Here is a 19,618-nt window from a genome sequence, read left to right as displayed (position 1 = left end):
AGTAGTCCAAATAACTTTGTTTGTCTGTCGATTAGACTAAGGATGCAAAGGTTTATATAGATAGTAAAATTACAACGATTCAACAAATCACAATAGGCAACATAGCATATATGCTGGTGTTTCCGAATGAAGTTTTTCAATTCTATTCAATACCTGTCGCGGATAGTTTGATATTATATTTGTTAAATATTTTTCAACACTTCAACTTCTACTAGCACCCGTGTATACAATTCATACACGAGTATTCAATTTTCTTATCATACTCATTAAATGTAGCAAATGATTGATTGATATGAGCTACTCATATATACATATCCGCCCATTCTCGAATAGTTTTTAGTTTTTCGTTTTGATTTGAAAAGTTTCAAATAAAAACAGTCAAATAAATTGATTTGATGTGTGATAAGTTTCAAATCAATTTCTTCGATTTTTAAACCAAGCACAGTTATCCAAACAAGATGTTTTATGTATCTCGCATGAAAAATTTTTTTTGCAAAATTACCCACTTTATTATCTAAAATGAAATATATTGTGTTTATTCACTTTTATAGAATATTCAAAGCCTGTAATTCGATGTAATATTTACTGACAATGAAATCAACACTGTTAATTTTACAAATTGAATTTTTATAGCATAAATGAAATTTTCGATATGCTGGTGTATTCATAAACGGTTGAAATGATTTTTAACAAGAAGAAATGGTAAATTGAAAGAAAATCATAGATGATATATTTTGTGACATCATTGTGAAATGCTTTGTTAAATTTGTGTGGAAAATTTGTAAGATCGGTGACAAAAATTTATGAATATTTGGCATTTCTCTAACGTTGTTCAAACCATTTACCAAATCAGTTAACAGAAAATTTGAAAAAAGACAGGTCGAAACTCGAAAATATGCCTAAATGTTGTAATTATTACTCTATATATCGTCAAACTGTGACTCACGAAATAAGTGTGTCGCATAAAGATATGCATATGCATTCTTTGTGCTGGTTTTTCGTCTTATAATCGACATAAATACGGGATCTCGTTAACAAAGTATCGGAAACTCAGTGCTAATTAGTAATGTATTTTTCTACCATGAAAACTGAACTTATTAAATTCATCTCAAGTTAAAGGTGTGTAAGGTAATTGATCTAATACTTGTATATCAACAGAAAAAATAAACGTATGTACTGGTTAATCAGGTTTGATTGATGGAATAAATAACACCTGTGACGCACCTAAACAATATTGAAGTTCGCACAATATATTCGAAAGACAGAAAAAAAACTAGTTATATATTCAAATGAATATTAGCATTTTATCGGTAGCCGATGAATAGTTGAGTGTGGTTGGGGATTGCTATAGTGACAAATCAAGCTATTCGTCGTATTCAGTTTATAAATGTGTGTGTGTATAAGATGCATGTCATTTTGAGTCGAAAAGAAAGTAAAAGAAACATGGATTGCAAATGAAAAACTGCAGTAACCGCAATCATTAAGCTAAAATGAATCATCGATTGATGTTATGCTTTGAAATGTTAAATAACATATATTGAAGACTTGTTTTCTACAATGCATTCAGTAGACGTTGTGGTGTGATATTGTTCAGTTTGTTTTTCTTTTACGTGCGTATTTCCATTCAAATTTGTATTCTGTTTATCTATTTTCGAATGGTTAGTACCTATTAAGAGATTTGCGTGTATTTTAATCAAATGAATTAAAAGATTTTTGTTTTTTAAACTGAAAAAGTGTTAATAATTAAGTATTATTATATTCAAATGCAAAGCATCCTTGTACAGTGAGTTTTATGAACAAAGTGCTTTTATTAAAACAAATTTTGTGATATGAAAAACAAAGGTAATGAATATGTTTGTAATTATTATATTCTTGCGATATACGATAAAACCAAAATAAAATCAAAGTTAACGAATCAAATTTACTGAAAATTGAATTTTGAATCGGACCATCGTTTTCATTCATGATGTTGTCTTTTGTTCATGTAAAACGACTCAAACGAGCTGATTGCATTTGTTTACTCGATGTAAAAGTTTTAAATTTGCTGCGTTGTATATGTGTCCATTTTCAATCATATTTTTGGCGCCGCTTGATTTTTCCGGTTCGTTTTTGCTTGTGTGTCGCTCATGTTAGCCGTTTCTTATCATGATTGCCATTTTCAATTGACCAATGCATTCTTTATTACAACCGTTGCATTTGATTGAGTATATGCACGATTGATTTTGTGCATTAATTTTGTCTTTGGAACCACTTTGATGTGTTTATCAACAATACAATGTTTAATAAGATAATTTTACGTAAATTTTGATTTTCCGTTAAAAAAAGTTTTGAATGAATTTATATTTTCACCTTGGTGGATGAATGTCGATTCTGTGTTTTTATATGTTTGTTTATTTTGAAATTAATATGGATTTAGTTTTGGTCATTGACATCGAAAAAATCGTTATAATTCAAATTGATTTCGTAAAATAAAGTAAAAAGAGATGACAAAAATCTTTTTTTTTTTTTTAAACATCAAATTGATGATATATTTTTTTAAGTTATTCCGTTCTTAACTCAGCTTGCTTATTTCAACATCATTTATATCACCTTGTGATTCTTGAATCGTGATTACAATAAATAATTTATCTTGCTTTTGTTCGACAATTATTCATTATAAATATTGTCACATTTTTGCTGCATTTTTTGCATTAAAATACCATAAATGATTGTGCGGTTAATGCAAATATGAAAAATTGATTATTGTAGTAATTTATTGTTTGATGACTCATAACGGATATGAATCAGAAAGGGCACTTATGGGATACTCTGAATGGAAAATATGCATAAAATCTCGGTCTGATTCAATTTTATTAATCATCAATCTCATCTGAATACCTCGACTATATTTCGTAGTTTTTGAGTGTGATTTCCAATTGATTTCATCACATTGCTTTTTCTGAAAATAATTCAGCGAAAATAAAATTATGATAATAAAAAAAACCGTTTTGAATTTGTTAAGATTTTGGGTATTGACCCAACTGATGATTGTTTCTCTTCTATTTTTAGATTAATTTCATAAAATTGACCGACAGTCTACGACAAGCTATAAAAAAATGAAAGCAACAACTTTGCTAATTTTATGCATTTATGGCATAAACTTAAGTGCTACTAATCCAGGTAATTATTCTACTGCAATTTGAATTTTTTTTAGTTTTCAATCAGATAATTAAATAATTTGTTCAATTTGTTCGGTTTTTCTTTTTCAGCTATTCAAGTTCTTGATAAACATGATCGGTAAATATTATAAAATCAATGATATATAAAATATGATAAAAAAATAGGGTTGAAGAATTCAATTCTTGTAAACGACATAATAAAACATACACTATAAATTCAAACAGCATAATAAAAATCTTAAAATACTTTGATTGTTTTTTTTTACAGATATGACAGTTTTAAGAATGAATATATAGAGTTCGACCAGCAGGAGATAAAATCTAGCGCTGGAGTCTATTTTGATGAAATGGCCAATCTTCAAGTCTATCACTCCGAATGGACATTTGTTACTTATGTTAATTTATCGTATTTTGTGGAGGAAATGAAACATCTAGAGAAAACAGTGGAAAACATTCAAAACTTGTGCGATAGTATAAAAAATGAATTTTCGCTTTCAGTTTCAACTTCACATTGTGACCATACATTGCCACAATTACACAATGTGATGGAAGAAATAAAAAATTATGAAATAAAGTGGTTTTTTGATCTGAAAGCGGATACGAGAGATCAAAACTTATTTGACCGATCCAAACGAAAAAAGCGCAACCTGCTCGGAACCATTTCCAGGCGCTTGTTCTTTTCACTACCTGAAGAAGATGTTGCATTTTATCGGAATCAAATCAACGTATTAAAAACAGAAAATTTGCAACACGTTTTATTTGCAAATAATCAAACATCTTTATTTAAAGACACAATCAAGGTACGATTTTAATGATATTATAAAAAAAAACTAATTGAATCGGTTAGAATATTCGTGAGCTCAGAAAATTTGTTCAAGTAAGAGTAGAACAACATGTTCATATAAAAGATGTATGGACACGTTGCATTTTTATTTTGTCAAATTTCTTGAGGTCATGAATATTCTGGTCGGTTCAATTTTAACTTCAAGAACATTTAAAAACTTAGCCTAAAGCATTTTCTAAACATTTTGCTTTTTAATATTCAAGGTATTGAACAAAACAATGAATTCGCAAATTGTTCAACATTTGGCATTACAGAGGCAATTTGATGATTTGGAATATTTGTTAAATAATGCCACAGTATTGAGTACGTTAACTGGAAAATTAAATCAACTGATGCAGTACACGACATTTGTACTCACCAGTTTTTCAGACAAACAACGACGCTTTTTTGATCTTATAACATCAAAATCGAAAAATGTGCAATGGATTGCACCAAAAATGCTTATGGATGAACTGGAGCGTGTTAATAAACTGATAGCATCACAAGGACTCCATTTTCCGTTGCCACTCAGAGAAAATCTATCAAAATTTTACCAAATTACATCAACAGAAGGGGAAATAATCGATAATAATCTCGTACTTCGATTCTCTGTACCTTTGGTCGAAATGAAAAATTTTATTGTTTATAAAATATTGAAACTACCATATCGAAACCAAAGCAACGAATTTAGTTTTATCAGTCCAAAAAATGAATATATTGCACTAGATTCGCCCAACGAACAATTTTTTACTTTAACTCTTGACGAACTCAAGAGTTGCCATAAAATTAATGCAAAGCATCGAATTTGTAAACAAAGTTTTCCCATCAGGCGAACAACTGATGATTTGGGATGTGAAATAAATTTACTACGAAACACAAATGTAACACATACATGTGATATTAAAACGAGTAATTTAACCGAAGATATTTGGGAGAAGTTGCAAAAACCAAACACTTTTCTGTATACATTAACAAAAGCTCAAACAGTTGAAATCATTTGCCCGCATTCTCGAACAAAATTGATTTTTCAAGACACGGGCATCATAACACTGTCGCAAAAATGCAGAATTAAAACTGAGCGAATAGAAATTAGAGCCCTTGAAAAAACAGAGCAGAAAAACGTGCATGATTTAATTCCATCAGCAAAATTTAATTCAAGCGCAGCAATCGATGTCGAAAAATCAAAACATATTAAAAGTCTTTCTAACTCAAAATTACCAGAATATTTAAGCGAAGATGATATCAATCAATTAACACAGATTAGTGATAATATCAATCATTTAAAAGAAATTTATAAATCTCCTCCAATCTATGAATCCCATATAGGAAATGACATCCATCCTATTATATTATTAATTATAGCTGTTATAGTGCTGATATTAATTGTTGTAGTCATTGTTGTATTTTTCAAATATTGTGCTATTCCAGGCTGTAATATACTCATATATTTAATATTATTCGCATTAGTCATTCCAGGGGTCTTATATTTCATTTGATCTGTGATCGTCTTGCTCTTCATAAGAACAATTCAATAGTTTTAATTTTGTTGATAGTTTAGTAATTGATTTAGTTACCAAAATTACAATCCAAAAATATCGATAAAAGGAGTAATTTAAAAATTCATTTAAATTTATTATTAGATTGGACACTTTATGAATTTATATAAATATTTCTGGTCATCTATAAGTAAGTTTTGAAAAATTCCAGAGTTATAGCAAATATTTTTTATATGTTGATTGTTGTTAAATTATTTCACAAATTGTTTTTTACCAAAGTATATATTTTGGTTTACTAGGCTGATCGAAAATGACGTGACTTTTTGAATGAAAGGTGTCACTTTTTCCAAACTGATATTATTTTTTAGAAGACCATCCTTCAAACCGCCAAATCACATCATCACCATTTCTTCAAAAAATGCCATTTTCAAGGTGTTCGTTTCCTTTTCCTCTATGACCCCATCTATGGGGCCCATCCGAAATCAACGGAGAATTTTCTTGTGGCTCTAGTAAATAGAAGAGAGTCCGAACAATACCACCAAGCTCAGTTTTGACTTTGTTGACGGATTTATTATACAAAAATTGATGTTTATTTCACAAATCGAATTTCGTTTTTTTTTGTTTTTCGAGAAAAAGCAGAGGTTGGTCTCTTTTGAAGCTATGTAACTTCTGGGTCCATGGACGGATTTGGTTCAAATTTGTGATTTAGAGGTTTGAAGGGTAGTACTTCTCAAAAATAATATCAGTTTGGAAAAAGTGACACCTTTCATTCAAAAAGTCACGTCATTTTCGATCAGCCTAGTAGTAGCCATTTAAGATATAAGAATTTGTTTTTGAAAGTATACATATTACTTAAGACTGTCATTTATTGAAATAAGCGAAAACTATGTTTAAAGTTTGAATAAAATAATAAATTTTTATTTCATTAAATATGAAATTATTATGAAATCACAATTTTATTTCAATTTTCAGTTCGTCATTTGAATCCATTTATTTCAGCCTCTTCGGTATTTTCTTCCAGCCAATCACTTACGTCATGTTTTTTATACTAGAAAAATTAAAAATCTATTGAATATTTGAAAAAAAAAGGATTCATTTAAACAAAATCGGATTTAAAATTTGACCTGTGCATTCAATTAACCTGTGCATTCAAATACTTCAGAAAGAAATTCAACAAGAAACTTTTTCCTTTAAGTATCGGTCCCGTCCATACAATGTTGCTAGCTAGCTATCTATATCAGCTTAGCTGATTCAGCTATTGCTATAGGGATATATAAAAAGCTGCTATTTAACGCATATCTTCGGTCAGTTGCTGCGTATACTCGACATAACAATGGTGCCATTGTTTTGAAATGATTTAAAACGTTAAAAATTTCAAACAATGAGACCATGATTATGTCCAGCATACACAGCGTCCAAGCGGGGAGATGCGTTAAATAGCAGCTATTTATATGTCCATATGGCAATAGCTGATATAAATAGCTGGCTAGCGACATTGTATGGTCCCGTCATGGATCCGCCTCCAAAATAGTAATCCATTTATTTCCAAGTGAAACGAATGATTTACGAGTGAAACAATTTGAACTTGGGCATGATCGTTTGAAGATGCTTCATGCATGTTACGACCATAACATTAATTTATAAAATTAATATGTACCAACCAAAATACAGCTTTTCATTTATTAATTCGAGCAACTGACTCAAGACTGTGCTTTGTCGTTCGTTTCGACTCTTTATATAAGTGCGTTTCATTTTTTAACCAACTAAGCATGTGAACATGAATGGTAAACAAATGAATCGTTGCGGCGAAACAGTAGCTCTTATTTTTCTCCAAATAATACTGCAACATGAAGTTTTTTTCACACGGTTTATTTGTTGTAATACAACAAATAAACTATTCATAAAAAACTTTATGTTGCAGTATTATTTGGAGAAAAATAAGAGCTACTCTTTCGCCGCAACGATTCAAATGTACTAATTTTTTTTACAAAAATTTCGAAAATTTTACCAAAGTTAGAACAATTTGATTTGATTTTTCTTTCAATGTATTTGTTTTGATTGGTTGTATAACCGATACTAAATGAGTAAATATAGCATATATGCATAGAAAAGTAGTTTGTTGTTTTTTGAACCTGTGAAATTATATTGGATTAATTGGGTATTATCACTAAACCGGGCATGCGATAATAAGAGATATAACGTAAAGGAAAAAATATTGTTATTCCATTTGCTTCTTCACTTTTTCAACAATGAAATAGTTGAAATAGAACAACTCATCGAAAAATTATGAACTTCTTTGAATTTTCTTTCGAACGCTTTCATGTTTTGTTTTTTTACAAATGTGTCCATGGGAATAAAAGTGGCAAAAACGGAATCTGAAGAACGTTACATAATTTTTTTTTACATAGTACAACTCCATACAAAAAAAAATGATGTAACGTTCTTCAGATTCCGTTTTTGTATTGCCATATTTATTCTTACGGACACAAATGATTGTAATTATATGTTGCAAATATTTCCTAATCTAAAAAGTATTGATGATGGGTTTTTGTAGTCGCTAATGTCTAATTGGCATTAAAAATTTCGTTAATAAGTGACAATATTTACAAAATGAGAAAAAAAAAACTTGATTTAGTTTAATAAACTAATTTTTTTGAGACAAACCAAACAATTAGTGATCCAATAAAAGATTCTATTTTATAGGACACATTGTTTATATTGTAAAATATAAAATTGATAGTTATAGGTATTTTTAATGTTTGAGAAACAATAACATCAGTTAATATTAATTGTAAATATGGTTGAAAAAAGCAAATTGTTATCAAATAGTCCTATTATATGTTTTAATTGTTTTTTAAAATATCGATTCAGCAGAATTTCCAATGTGGCTGCATTTTGTGTTAAGATTTAAAAACCGTAGTATGTCATGATCTCTGATTGTTTGAATTCCAGTGATATCAGTTGCATTCACGAAAAGTTCCAGTGGTATTATTCCATTAAGAGGTTGGCGGTTTGCTTGCAAAACCTTGAAAATTTCCCAAATCATTGAGTTGGTGATTTTTAAATCGGACCAATGTATGTGCAAGGCTTTTAATCGACTGGTAAACTTTAGAAAGTCTTTCACTGTTGACTCTTTCCATTTTATGTATCGGGTGCAAAACATTTCCAAATTTGGTAGCTCTTGTGCAATAGCAATAAGGTTTTGTTGATTTGGTTCATAGTGTAAATCTTCTTCGCCACCATCGTATAACAAATGAAGTTTCAACACGCGTAGGCTCTTAAACCGTATTAAACATTGAAGAATACCATTTAAATCAGCCTCATCCAAGTACATTAGATTAAGTTTTGTCAAATGTTCAAGACTACTTAGGTAAACAATATTCGAAGCAGTTAGATTGGGAAATGATGGTAGAATTGTTAGCTTCTGTACGCCTGGAATAAGCTGTGCAACAGCTTGCAAACGTTCATCAGCATGATATGCTGTGAATTTCAAACATCTTAATTGCGGATTTTGTGCCAAGAATGAACGAAAAGTATTTAGTACCATATATTCATTTCCCACGTTTGATAGGTATTCCAATTTTGGCCATGGTTTACAGCATCGGATCAATTGCATATTTTCCAATAACTTTAACTTTCTCAAATTTGGACACAATTCCTGAAAATCTAAATCTAAATCATAGGCTGGATTGTAAACAGTTATTTCTAGTGTGTCCACAATACTAAAAATTGACTTAATTGCTGGAATATGCTCTTCATACAGAAGAACATCCCAAAATCTTATTCGCCGAATATTTTTTCCAACATATTGACCCAATTTTTCTAAAAAACGCTGTAATCGATTATTGTGATCATAATCGTGCCATCTGAACTTTAATTCAGTGATGTAGGGGCCAATACATATCAGTGATCGGCGTACTTTGGCCAAAGGCATTTGTATATCTTTTGTGCTATTTTCAATTGCAAATGAGGTAAAGTGTGGAAATATATGTTGATGTAGTAAGCGGTTGAATAATTTGCACACCTCCGATACATTTATTAACGATTCAAAATCTAAGTGCTTAAAAATCTCCAATATACAATCTTCGTTCAATGTGAAGAATGCTACATCACATTCTTCCAAATCCTCGATTGAGTCATCAATATTATCGCTTTCTTGTTTTGGTTGTGTCCAAGTATCTGCTGGCTGTATTTTAAATTGTTTTCTGAGCCGACCACTTTGACATGAATTATGTGCCACTGCCAAATATGCACACCGATCACTTACAAATGTAATATATGCTTCGCGATTTTCACTGGCCAATATTTCAATCGATTCAATTTCGCCAAATTTTCGAAAGCACCTCTCAATCAGCGCCTCATTAAATTGATGATTTTCCTGAAATAAAATAATTTTCAAATAAAACACATGTGTGAGGTTAAAAAATTATGAACCAGGTCGCTAACCTGCGAATCTTCATTTTTTAAGGAAATGAATAACTTCCTAACGATTACAAATCGATGTTTATCGTATTCATCTTCATCATCAATAAATTGGTATTCATTATCATCCCAAATAAATGGCATTTCGTTTCGGATTTAATTGGTGCGTAAGTTTTCGAAAAATATTTCAGTTTATTTTCAATTTACAACTAATTCTATGACAACTTATTGTTCGATGTATTTTGACAATTTTTAGTTCGTAAATATGGTTAAGGATGGTGCTGTATGCAGCTAAGAGTGTTTCACCAATGATGATGACAATGGTCAAGTTGTCAGCCCTTGAAGCACATAAATGTTTGACATTCTGTTTTAATGTCAAATATATCACTGTAACAAGAAACATCAACAATTCTCTACTGTACCTTGTTTTATATTTGGATAATTTATCAATTGTAATTTCAAACTTTTACATCAATAAATATGTCCGACCGTTTAACGCAATTACAGGACACAGTTAATTTGGTAAGTAATGAAATATACAAAGCATACGCTGACACACATAAGCCAATAAATGATAAATATTTATTTAACTCAAAAGCAAGCGGAACATTTTTGCAATAGCATTGGCATATTGCAACAAGCTTCAGTTCCAAGTAAATTTCCCGGATTTGAACGTATTGGATCACAACAGTCATCACAAAGTGCACAAGAAGACTATGCACAACTATTTTCAACATTAATATCAAGGTATAGAACACATAAACTTTAACTGTAATTAAATTATGGTAATATGGCGACGCGTATTTTTAAATTGATTTATTTTTTAGATGTGCTAAGGATATTGATACTTTAATTGAATCATTGCCAAATGAAGACAGTTCTCAAGAGTTACAAGCACAAAGTCTCCGTCGGTTGGAAATTGAAAATCAAGAAGCAGCCAAACGATTAGAAGAAGTAAGAATACAATAAAATAACTCTAAATTTTAACTAATTGAATTTATGAAACATTTCTGTTTAATTTCAGATTGTCGATCGTGGTCAAAAGACATTGGAAAAAATTCAAGCCGCTCTCAGTGATATAGCACAGGCACAGCTTGAGTCAAGTGACATGAAGATTTAATAGATTTTTTTTCCTTTCCTCATAATCTCAATTTTGATATATTAGCAATAAAAAACATTTTAACATAATGTGAATAAAATTGGACAAGACGAATTTGTATTAAAACAAAATAAATGAACATGAATTCGAACGTGTAAGTGAACTCTGTGTTTTGATTGCTTGCCACCCGTTTCCAAAGTCTTACAATGCTTGTGTATAGTTAAAGTATAGTTTTTTTTTCTCAATTTTTATAAAAGAGTTCAAATTCATTTTTCCTATATAATCAAAACCATTGAAATGTTCAAATTATAGATTTTCAGTGTATTTAATAGCTTTTTTACAATAAAAAATGTACTTGAAATGATGAACGAATAAAAAGTAAACGATAAACAGTAATGAATGAAAATGTCATTTAATACGGTTTAATATTAAATCTCAAGGATGAAAAATGAGAAAAAATACGGATTACAATTGAATTGATTATTTTTTTGAAATATTCTAAATCTAATGAGACGAATTAAAAACTTAAATAAGAAAAGAATTTGTTTACTCATAACACTTTCACATGAATTAGGCTTTTTACATAATATTGTGTGTATGGTTTTTTTGTTTTCATCAATTTTTAAATGAAAATCTCCTATAAATGAATTCCGATTGATGGTTGTTTTTACTTCAATCCAAATGAAAATGAAAGAAACAAATAAAGATTATGACGCATTTGAAGTGAGTGGAATTAAAGGTGGTTCGAAATTTGTTTAGTTGAGTGTGCCACGGCAACCAGGTGCACCACACAAACAAGGAATCTTTGAGTCTTCCAAAGGAAATTTGTAGTCGTATGTAATCTCTTCATTCACTCCAATAGGCTGTTTCGAGTAAATTACAATTTTCTTCTCTGATTCAATGGTGATCACCTTCGCATAGCAATTTGGCTATAATAAAATGTATTGATGAAAAAAGATATATATATATATAGTCATTTATGAACATACCGGGAAGAAAATACTTTTAATATTTAAAAAATATTGTAGTTACGATACTCACATTACAGCTGTGATTAATGAACCGTGCCAAATTACCGCACTTCGTAGCATCAATAATCGTTTCCAAATCAATTCTGAATAGATATGAGCTTCCGATGCCAATTGCTTCATATTTTGTTTCACGTAAATCAGCCACAACGGGCCGAATCATTTGTCCAACATACTCAATAACCATTTCATCGGCAGCGATCGGTTCCATAGCAAATAGACCCCAATCATGAATTGATGATTTTGCAAATTTCAATTGTTTTTTACGGAATTTCAGTTGGTTGAATTTTAACAATTCACTTTCAGTACTTGCACCAAACGCTGTTAACAAACGTCGTTGATTTGATCGTGCTTCACGTGAACCCTGCACCTTTGAAATCATCTTTGATTTCACTTCATCGTCCATGCCCGATTCATTGATTGATTTTGAATGATGGTACTTAAATCGCATTTTATCACGAAGATCAACTTTATAATAACCTTCAGTTCGAGCGCATCCACTAGCATGACGTCGCAAATCATCATCTTTCTTTCGTTTTTTATTGGGTGGTGGAATTAAACTACGATCAGTCTCACAGTGTTCCATAAAATGGGTTGCATTCAACCAAGAATTGTTTGTATCATCTTGCAACAGAAATTCGTAACTTCGACGCATATAGGTAATGTCTTCAGTATCGATTCCTTTCGTGAGAAACTCATACAAAAGCATAACTTGTTCACGTGTACTTCTGTCTTTGTATATTTCTCGGGAAATAAATTGGGCCATATCTTTTCCTGTTTGTTTCGGTAGTATTGCTTTTTCTTCATCGATAACGGTTTGCATTTTTGTTTTCTTCGGCTTCTTTGCTTGGTTGGGATCTTTACGGGGTCGTCCAGGTCCTTTGGTTGATTTTGTGGTAGTGGATGTTGTCGCTTTTGTTGACGTTGATATGGTTGTACTCGTTGATGTCATATAACCATGATCATGGACAAATGCACTTGAAACGGGCTGTGATATTGCTGCTGCAACAATCGATTTCGGTGTTTCAATAATAATTTGTGATGAAGGCGAAGACAATGATGGCGATGCTGATGGTGGTAACGAATAACAATGCTCCAATTGAACTTGGCTTGCATGACTTGTTTGACTTTCTTGACTTGAACATGATTCGGGAGAAAGTTTTCCCTTTTGCATTTCATCTTCGGTAGTTTCTGAAATCGACATACTTCGAGCCAAACCGTTAATTTCCTCTTGTCTGTTTTCCTGCATTTTAGCTTTCTTCGCAGCCTGAGCTTTCTTAGAAATGTACACACCTTCATTTGATGCTTCCGATTGCTTCTTAAATGGATCTGAGGTAAATTTAATGTCAGGTGTGGGTGGTAGTTTGGAAATTGATGGCGTAACTGGATCGCCGGGACTTGGTGCTTTCTCTGGTAAAATATCTTCCTCTTCGGTTGTTTCACTTGTATTGCTTCGTTGTCGTTTGAGCTGTTCCTCCATAAATTCACGTTCGATTTGCTCCATGTACTCGGTATTTCTTCGTCGTTTCTCTTGATATTCCCGTTCATCTTCAGAATCACTATACAGTCGGTCATAATCAATTGAGTTCGACTTCTTTTGTTCGGTTGGTGTTGAATCTCGTCGTCCCGGTGTTTTTGGTACTTTAACATCATCATCTACATCAATCACTGGTTCTGGTGTTTTAACTCTGTCTTGAGAAATGTCGAGTTCTTTCTCATCGGCCTGTTCATCCATGCTTATATCGTCTTCCTCACTCACCGTATCCGAATACAATCTGGATTTTGATTTTCCACCCATTCCACTTTTATTTGGAACCACTTTTATTTCATCCTCGCTATCTGAATCCGAATAAATTTTCTTTACAACATTTTTATCTTTCGGTGCAATTGTTGGTAATTCATCAATATCACTTAATGAAGATGTATCCAAATCGCTATCTGATTCGGCGCTACTGCTTTCTTCCTCACTGGATGACGTGAAGAAACTGGACACGCTACCAGCCTTTCGTTTTCGCATTTTTGATTCATTCTCTTTGAGCTTTTCATTAAATGTCGATTTAGATTTGGGAATCTCCACTTCATCATCTGAATCAGAGCGATGAATAATTTCTTCTTGATCACTAAGGTCCTTCTTTGAATCTTCATCTTGTGGTACTGGACTTGGTGCTTTCCGTATACGCTGAAAACGTGGCAATTTCAATATTTGCGTTCGGAAGCCCAACGTAAAACCATTGAAATCTTCACGCTTATTATTGGTCAATACTTGGTTGATGACCGGAACGGTGGCCTTCTTTTCTGTACTGACTTGTGCACTAAAATATATAAATAAAATCATGTTTACATGCTCAATGATGATATATAATGCAAAAACAAAACTTACATGGCAATTGTAGGTGGTTTATTTTTGGTTTGCGCTTGTTCATCCCACCAGGCGTCATATTGTTTATATGCAATACTTTCGATCATTCGTTTGTTAATGTCCCTTTTCAAAATTTGTTTCAATTCGTTTTTTACACGTTCGATGACTGCAGCAACTATTTGTTCCGATGGATCCTTTTTCGTTGGTTCAGGGGGCACTAAAGGAACTGGTTCGTACTTTTTCATTGGATATTCGGATTGCACATAACCACCGCCTGGAATCAACGTTGGAAAACCTTGCATATATGGCTGCATATATCCCTGAGATGACACATATTGATTATTGTATGGATCGTATGCCGTATTTTCACTGTTTGGATAATAATAAGGATTTGTATTGGGTGGATAATAATAATCCGCTATTTGTGGAACCGTATTTTTTTGCAAAGCAACGTCTGGCACATTTGGTTTTCGATTGACTTTATCGTCTGTCGATGATAGGCTGGACAATGACATTTTATCATCGTCTACCTTAATATCACCATCACCTAGCTTGGGAAGTGCACACGATTCAAGTACTTCGTCATCACTCGAAATATCACTGGCACCATCTTCGATGCATTTGGTTTTTTCGGTTTTAATTTTCATCCGATCACCTGAATTCGATGTCTGGCCAATTGATTCGTTACTATTTGTTTCACTTATTCCCTGCAAATTATTTTCACCACTTGTTTCTGTGTTCATTTCGGTTTTAATTTTTTCCATTAATGAATTATCTGTGCCATCGGTTGGTCCATTTTCTTTTTCCGTTTCTGATTCACTGTCATCCAATTGCAGAAATGGCGGTGCTGCACCAAACGATTTCTCCTTAAACATCATTGCAATTCTGGTATCTAAATCAATATTGTTTTCGTCATCTTGTTCACTGTTTTTCATATCAGATTTTGTTTCGGCTACATCCTATATGAATTTGAATGAATATAATTTGTGATTCAAGTACTTTTTAATAATTTTATTCCAAATAAAAGTTGTAAAGCGTTTTCAATCTACCTTTAACGATTTGTCAACATCTTTTTGTGCATCAACCTCATCCCAATCGGGTTCTGGCGGTGGTTTTGCGGCCGGAACCTTCGGCCAAGGATCGTTTGGCGGCGGTGGTGGCTGATAAGCTCTGCAGTGTGAAATTATAGAGATTATGGAACGTACACAGACAAATTTGATGGTAAATATTGAAGCATATAAGATACTCACGGGAGAGGTGGATATTGATGAAATGATGAAGATGAACTATCAAATGATGAGTAATGATGACCACTATGATGATGTGAACTCATTGTATATGTGCTGCTACTATATGAAAATGAACTATCTGCAGATGGTGGATAGTCTCTGTCTGATTTCTTGTAGTCACGATATTTTGAATCACGACTTCGATGATCTCTTTCCCGTCGATCACGGCTATCTCGGTCTTTCCTATCGTAATCATACTCACGTCGTCGACTACTATCTCGTTCATCTCGATGGCTTCGATAATCTCTTCTATCTGTGCGCCGATCTCGATCTTTTTCACCTTTATAATATCTGGACGGTTTTGATTCCCATCTTCTACCATCTTTTTTCTCATAACGATAATGCCTATGATCTTCTGTTTCGTAGCCATATTCATCGTATTTGTCTCGACTGTCATTCCAATCATTTTCTTCTTGTTTATGATCACTCGAAATATGCCCACTTCGGCCGTATGGATTACTATAGTCTACTTGATAATACGGCTCCGATTCGCTGACATGTGGTACCAACAATTCATCCTTTGGTTTAAAAGATGGAATTGTCGGCATTGGTGGCATTTGTTGATTTATTGGTGCATTTACAGGTGGTTGTGCTTGAATTATTGGTTTTTGTGGTTTCTTTTCACCGGATGCCTCTTGCAAAATTTGTTTACATTGTTCACCGAAAGCATCATGAAAAACATTCATAACATTTCCCATAACTGATTGCTGATTATATTTTTCAATGCAAGCTCGAGCCGATTTAACATCAACGAAAACTATTCGTGCGATGCCCAAACGTCGTTGTGTTCGTGGATGTCGATAAATGATTTGCTCTTCAGTTGAACCACATTTTTGTAAAAGATTTCGCAAAAAATTCTCATCAACATTGTCGTTCATATTGGTGATTGTGATTTCTACGGCGGGAGGATCTCCAACATAGTGCTCATCAATTTTAAATCTATAATAATGACTCAATGCTATTATCATAATTTTACATTCACTATTAATTATTTGAAGAAACTCCGAACTGAGTCTATCTCATATTATGAGCTCAGTTTGGTCTTTCTTTGTTTATGTTTATTTGTTTGCTTGGCAATTACCGTGGTACTGGCAATTCGATGGGATCGAGTCGTACTCGTAAGCGAATTGCTTTGGCATTACGAGGATCTTTCAATATAACTTGTGGATAGGCTGGATCGTTTACAATTCCATTGTAACGATAGATTTTTTGTGGCGCCTTCACCAAAAATGGATCTATAATCAACTTATAATCTTGAACAGGTTTTTGTAACGCTGCACCACTGCTATTGCCTCCGCCCTGCGGATCAACATTTCCGTTCATCTAAAAAAACAAACAAATTGATCAAAATATTGAAAAAATAATTGAATTCTCAACGTAGACAAATATAAATAAACACAAAAATTGAACGACATAACCTCAAACTGTCAACATTTGAGCTTAATGTTTTTATGTTTCTTGTGCAATTTAAAAAATTTGCGAATTATAGAAAGAAAACTTTAAAAAATTCAACACGGGATTCATTTTATGCCTTAAAGTTGAATAATAGAAGAATATAAAATTCGCGAACAAAATTGATTATATAGAAGTTTTCATCGTTTCTTTTCTTGGTCTTACCGTGAATAAATGTCAATTTGTGTACTTTAGGATGCCACCAAAAAATCGAAAATATTTTATATGCTAACTATTCAGATTGCAAGCCTATTCTGTTTGGAACGCATTTAATTCAGAAAATATTCTTTTTTTAAATTTATATTCGCCATCCGATATTCGAAAAAATTTATAATTATCACAATAAAACAAAAATAAATGAAAAAAATCGCCTTGTTCGTGAGCGACAGAATATTGATGTTTTATGCAAATTTTTGTAAAATTCTGAATGCGTCCCAAGCAAATTGGCTAGTTGGCTAGCGAATGAATAATAAGCACGATTTCATTTTCCCGAAATTTACAAAAATATACGAAATTATGTTTTTTACAATTATTTTTGCTATATCGAATGCACAAAGTGATTTATTTATTCGAAGATCCGAGACCAAAAATATATGTATGTTGCGTATGTATCGACGACAGTCCACTGTTTGACAGTTCAACACGGTGAGTACTATAATGTAATGTATAGCTAGCTCGCACACATACATTCACAAAAGACTGAGTTCTATGTTCATTTTTCCTATAGAAATGATTTTTTTTATCTTTTGATGATTTAATATCTCATTTAACTATGAAACATCTTGAATTATTATTGCAAAGTAACTTATGATTGTCAAAATTCCTTTCTCGAACTCGCTTGAACACCTAAAATGAAGAATGAAATAATTGTTTTTCCCGAAGAAATTTCTACCTTTTGAACATTTTATCAATCGGTGGAAACCGATTTAGTGATTCTTAGAGCGCCTGTCCATTAAATTGTATTTGATATTTATATTATTAAAAATTGGATCAAGTTAAATTGAACTAATTCAATCAAACCAACGACCATGTGTAGGTCACGATGATCCTTTTGATTAGAAAAAATTGCAAAATTGGAACCCATTTCGAAGAAAAAGGTAAACCAATTTTCTTACAGTTGTGCAAAGTCAGAGTTCGTCATTGCTGTATAGTGTATGTGTGTGAGTTAGCAATCAACTCTTTCGTTAACCAAGAGATGGCATTACTTTGCCTATAGAATTCATATTTCTGCCACCTTTTAAATGAAATATCTATGTGTTAAAGGGCATAAATTTTTTTACATATTCTTGGTATCTAAATAAGCAAAGTAACATAAAGAAATTAATCAAAATTGAACGATAGTTCGTCCAAAATATCAACTTAAATTTGTTGACACCCCATTTATCAAAATAATATTTCGTTCACTGTAAACCAAGAACAATTTGTCAAAGTCAATAGACATTACGAAAAAAAAATTATCATCAAAATACTTGGTTGAGTCTTGACGGTGTTCGTGTTGCATAATATTTTTGAATCTAAAATAGATATTTGTGAGTTTTAATTAATTGTAGAAACTTTCGTAAATTTTGAATGTGTTGCACTATATGATATTGAAATTATTATATTGAATTTAATTTAAATAAATGAATTGTGAACACTGAACAAAAACCAAATCACATAACAATAGTATCAAATTCCAATTTTAACTTTTAGGTCGTTCAGTGACAAAATAATGATGACTTCAATTGCGAAATTTTTCAAAGCTGCCCTAATCCCAAGCGTTAAAGCTCAAGAAGATGTAATTAATCCACAAGAAGTCCTCAAGGTAATTATATAAAATTTAAAAAAAAATCCATTTAGAGGTTATGTTGTGACTTGTGATTGCACATCACAAACAATCGATTAATGTGGGCTCATTAAATATTTGTTTAGGAACAATGTGGACAAAAGCCCAAAATAGCAGCATACTACGAAAAATTGCAAACATGCACCGATCGGGTTAATTCAAGAACAAAAACCGAAGAGACTTGCGCCGAGGAGCTTTTCGATTATATGGATGCATTGAATAACTGTGTAGGCGAAACACTATTCTCTAAATTAAAATAAAAACTTAATTGATTCAACTTTTAAATAAGGCAAAAAGGGTTCAAATCTCTTTTGTCCAATCAATCCACAATTAACTAGAGAAATGAAAATTGTAAAATCGATGAGTTATTTAAATAAATAGAACTGTATGTAAAACAAAAAAGAGTGAAGTTGTCTTTTGGTAATATTCGTTTTTTCCTAAGAAATACACAGTTTCGATTACTTAATAATAACAAATCGGTTGACGTTAGATATTGAAAAATTCAAGTTCATTTATTTCATAATTTGATTTTTTCTTAAAATCCAAAATTGAAAACTGTGATACATTATGTTTTTTTTTTACATAAGATTAAAATATTAAAGATGTTTGTTTGTAAAGATGATTTTATACAGTATATATTACTGTTCTTAAACTAGTTTGATCGTAT

General features: G+C 31.8%; 5 protein-coding genes across 8 annotated transcripts; 3 read left to right on the top strand and 2 right to left on the bottom strand.

Annotated features, from left to right (window-relative positions):
• The first annotated feature begins 1,595 nt into the window (after positions 1 to 1,595).
• Positions 1,596 to 6,351, top strand: LOC116341043. 2 transcript variants are annotated; one of them, XM_031767896.1, is made up of 6 exons: positions 1,596 to 1,658; positions 1,735 to 1,842; positions 3,049 to 3,159; positions 3,249 to 3,276; positions 3,427 to 3,958; positions 4,206 to 6,351. In XM_031767896.1, the coding sequence occupies exons 3-6, from the start codon at positions 3,096 to 3,098 to the stop codon at positions 5,475 to 5,477; spliced, it is 1,896 nt and encodes a 631-aa protein (XP_031623756.1). In that variant the 5' UTR covers positions 1,596 to 1,658; positions 1,735 to 1,842; positions 3,049 to 3,095; the 3' UTR covers positions 5,478 to 6,351. The 2 variants fall into 2 exon arrangements, with proteins under 2 accessions (XP_031623756.1, XP_031623755.1); XM_031767895.1 differs by having other exon boundaries at positions 1,650 to 1,842.
• Positions 6,352 to 8,282: 1,931 nt separating this feature from the next.
• LOC116341063 lies at positions 8,283 to 10,119 on the bottom strand. Its single transcript, XM_031767919.1, has 2 exons — positions 9,924 to 10,119; positions 8,283 to 9,855 (listed from the first exon to the last, which is right to left on the bottom strand). Exons 1-2 carry the CDS (start codon positions 10,041 to 10,043, stop codon positions 8,332 to 8,334), a joined length of 1,644 nt encoding a protein of 547 aa, XP_031623779.1. The 5' UTR covers positions 10,044 to 10,119; the 3' UTR covers positions 8,283 to 8,331.
• Positions 10,120 to 10,279: 160 nt separating this feature from the next.
• On the top strand, positions 10,280 to 11,161 carry LOC116340619 (mediator of RNA polymerase II transcription subunit 21). Its single transcript, XM_031767206.1, has 4 exons — positions 10,280 to 10,421; positions 10,498 to 10,646; positions 10,727 to 10,853; positions 10,924 to 11,161. Exons 1-4 carry the CDS (start codon positions 10,380 to 10,382, stop codon positions 11,017 to 11,019), a joined length of 414 nt encoding a protein of 137 aa, XP_031623066.1. The 5' UTR covers positions 10,280 to 10,379; the 3' UTR covers positions 11,020 to 11,161.
• Positions 11,162 to 11,408: 247 nt separating this feature from the next.
• Positions 11,409 to 18,036, bottom strand: LOC116340618 (histone-lysine N-methyltransferase SETD1). Of its 2 annotated transcripts, none has more exons than XM_031767205.1 (7): positions 18,019 to 18,036; positions 16,756 to 16,997; positions 15,636 to 16,613; positions 15,435 to 15,555; positions 14,407 to 15,344; positions 12,040 to 14,338; positions 11,409 to 11,927 (listed from the first exon to the last, which is right to left on the bottom strand). In XM_031767205.1, the coding sequence occupies exons 2-7, from the start codon at positions 16,995 to 16,997 to the stop codon at positions 11,754 to 11,756; spliced, it is 4,752 nt and encodes a 1,583-aa protein (XP_031623065.1). In that variant the 5' UTR covers positions 18,019 to 18,036; the 3' UTR covers positions 11,409 to 11,753. The 2 variants fall into 2 exon arrangements, with proteins under 2 accessions (XP_031623065.1, XP_031623064.1); XM_031767204.1 differs by lacking the exon at positions 18,019 to 18,036 and adding an exon at positions 17,292 to 17,717 and having other exon boundaries at positions 11,410 to 11,927.
• A 482-nt stretch (positions 18,037 to 18,518) lies between these two features.
• Positions 18,519 to 19,356, top strand: LOC116340621 (cytochrome b-c1 complex subunit 6, mitochondrial). 2 transcript variants are annotated; one of them, XM_031767207.1, is made up of 3 exons: positions 18,519 to 18,655; positions 18,819 to 18,930; positions 19,038 to 19,356. In XM_031767207.1, the coding sequence occupies exons 2-3, from the start codon at positions 18,838 to 18,840 to the stop codon at positions 19,209 to 19,211; spliced, it is 267 nt and encodes an 88-aa protein (XP_031623067.1). In that variant the 5' UTR covers positions 18,519 to 18,655; positions 18,819 to 18,837; the 3' UTR covers positions 19,212 to 19,356. The 2 variants fall into 2 exon arrangements, with proteins under 2 accessions (XP_031623067.1, XP_031623068.1); XM_031767208.1 differs by having other exon boundaries at positions 18,558 to 18,655; positions 18,793 to 18,930.
• Positions 19,357 to 19,618: the final 262 nt, after the last annotated feature.

This window comes from Contarinia nasturtii, unplaced genomic scaffold (genome assembly GCF_009176525.2).
Source record: "Contarinia nasturtii isolate CC-2019 unplaced genomic scaffold, AAFC_CNas_1.1 Cnas_scaffold_695, whole genome shotgun sequence".
NCBI lineage: Eukaryota > Metazoa > Arthropoda > Insecta > Diptera > Cecidomyiidae > Contarinia > Contarinia nasturtii.
The sequence above is the reverse complement of the archived record's forward strand: the minus strand, read 5'-3'. Positions and strand labels throughout refer to the sequence as shown.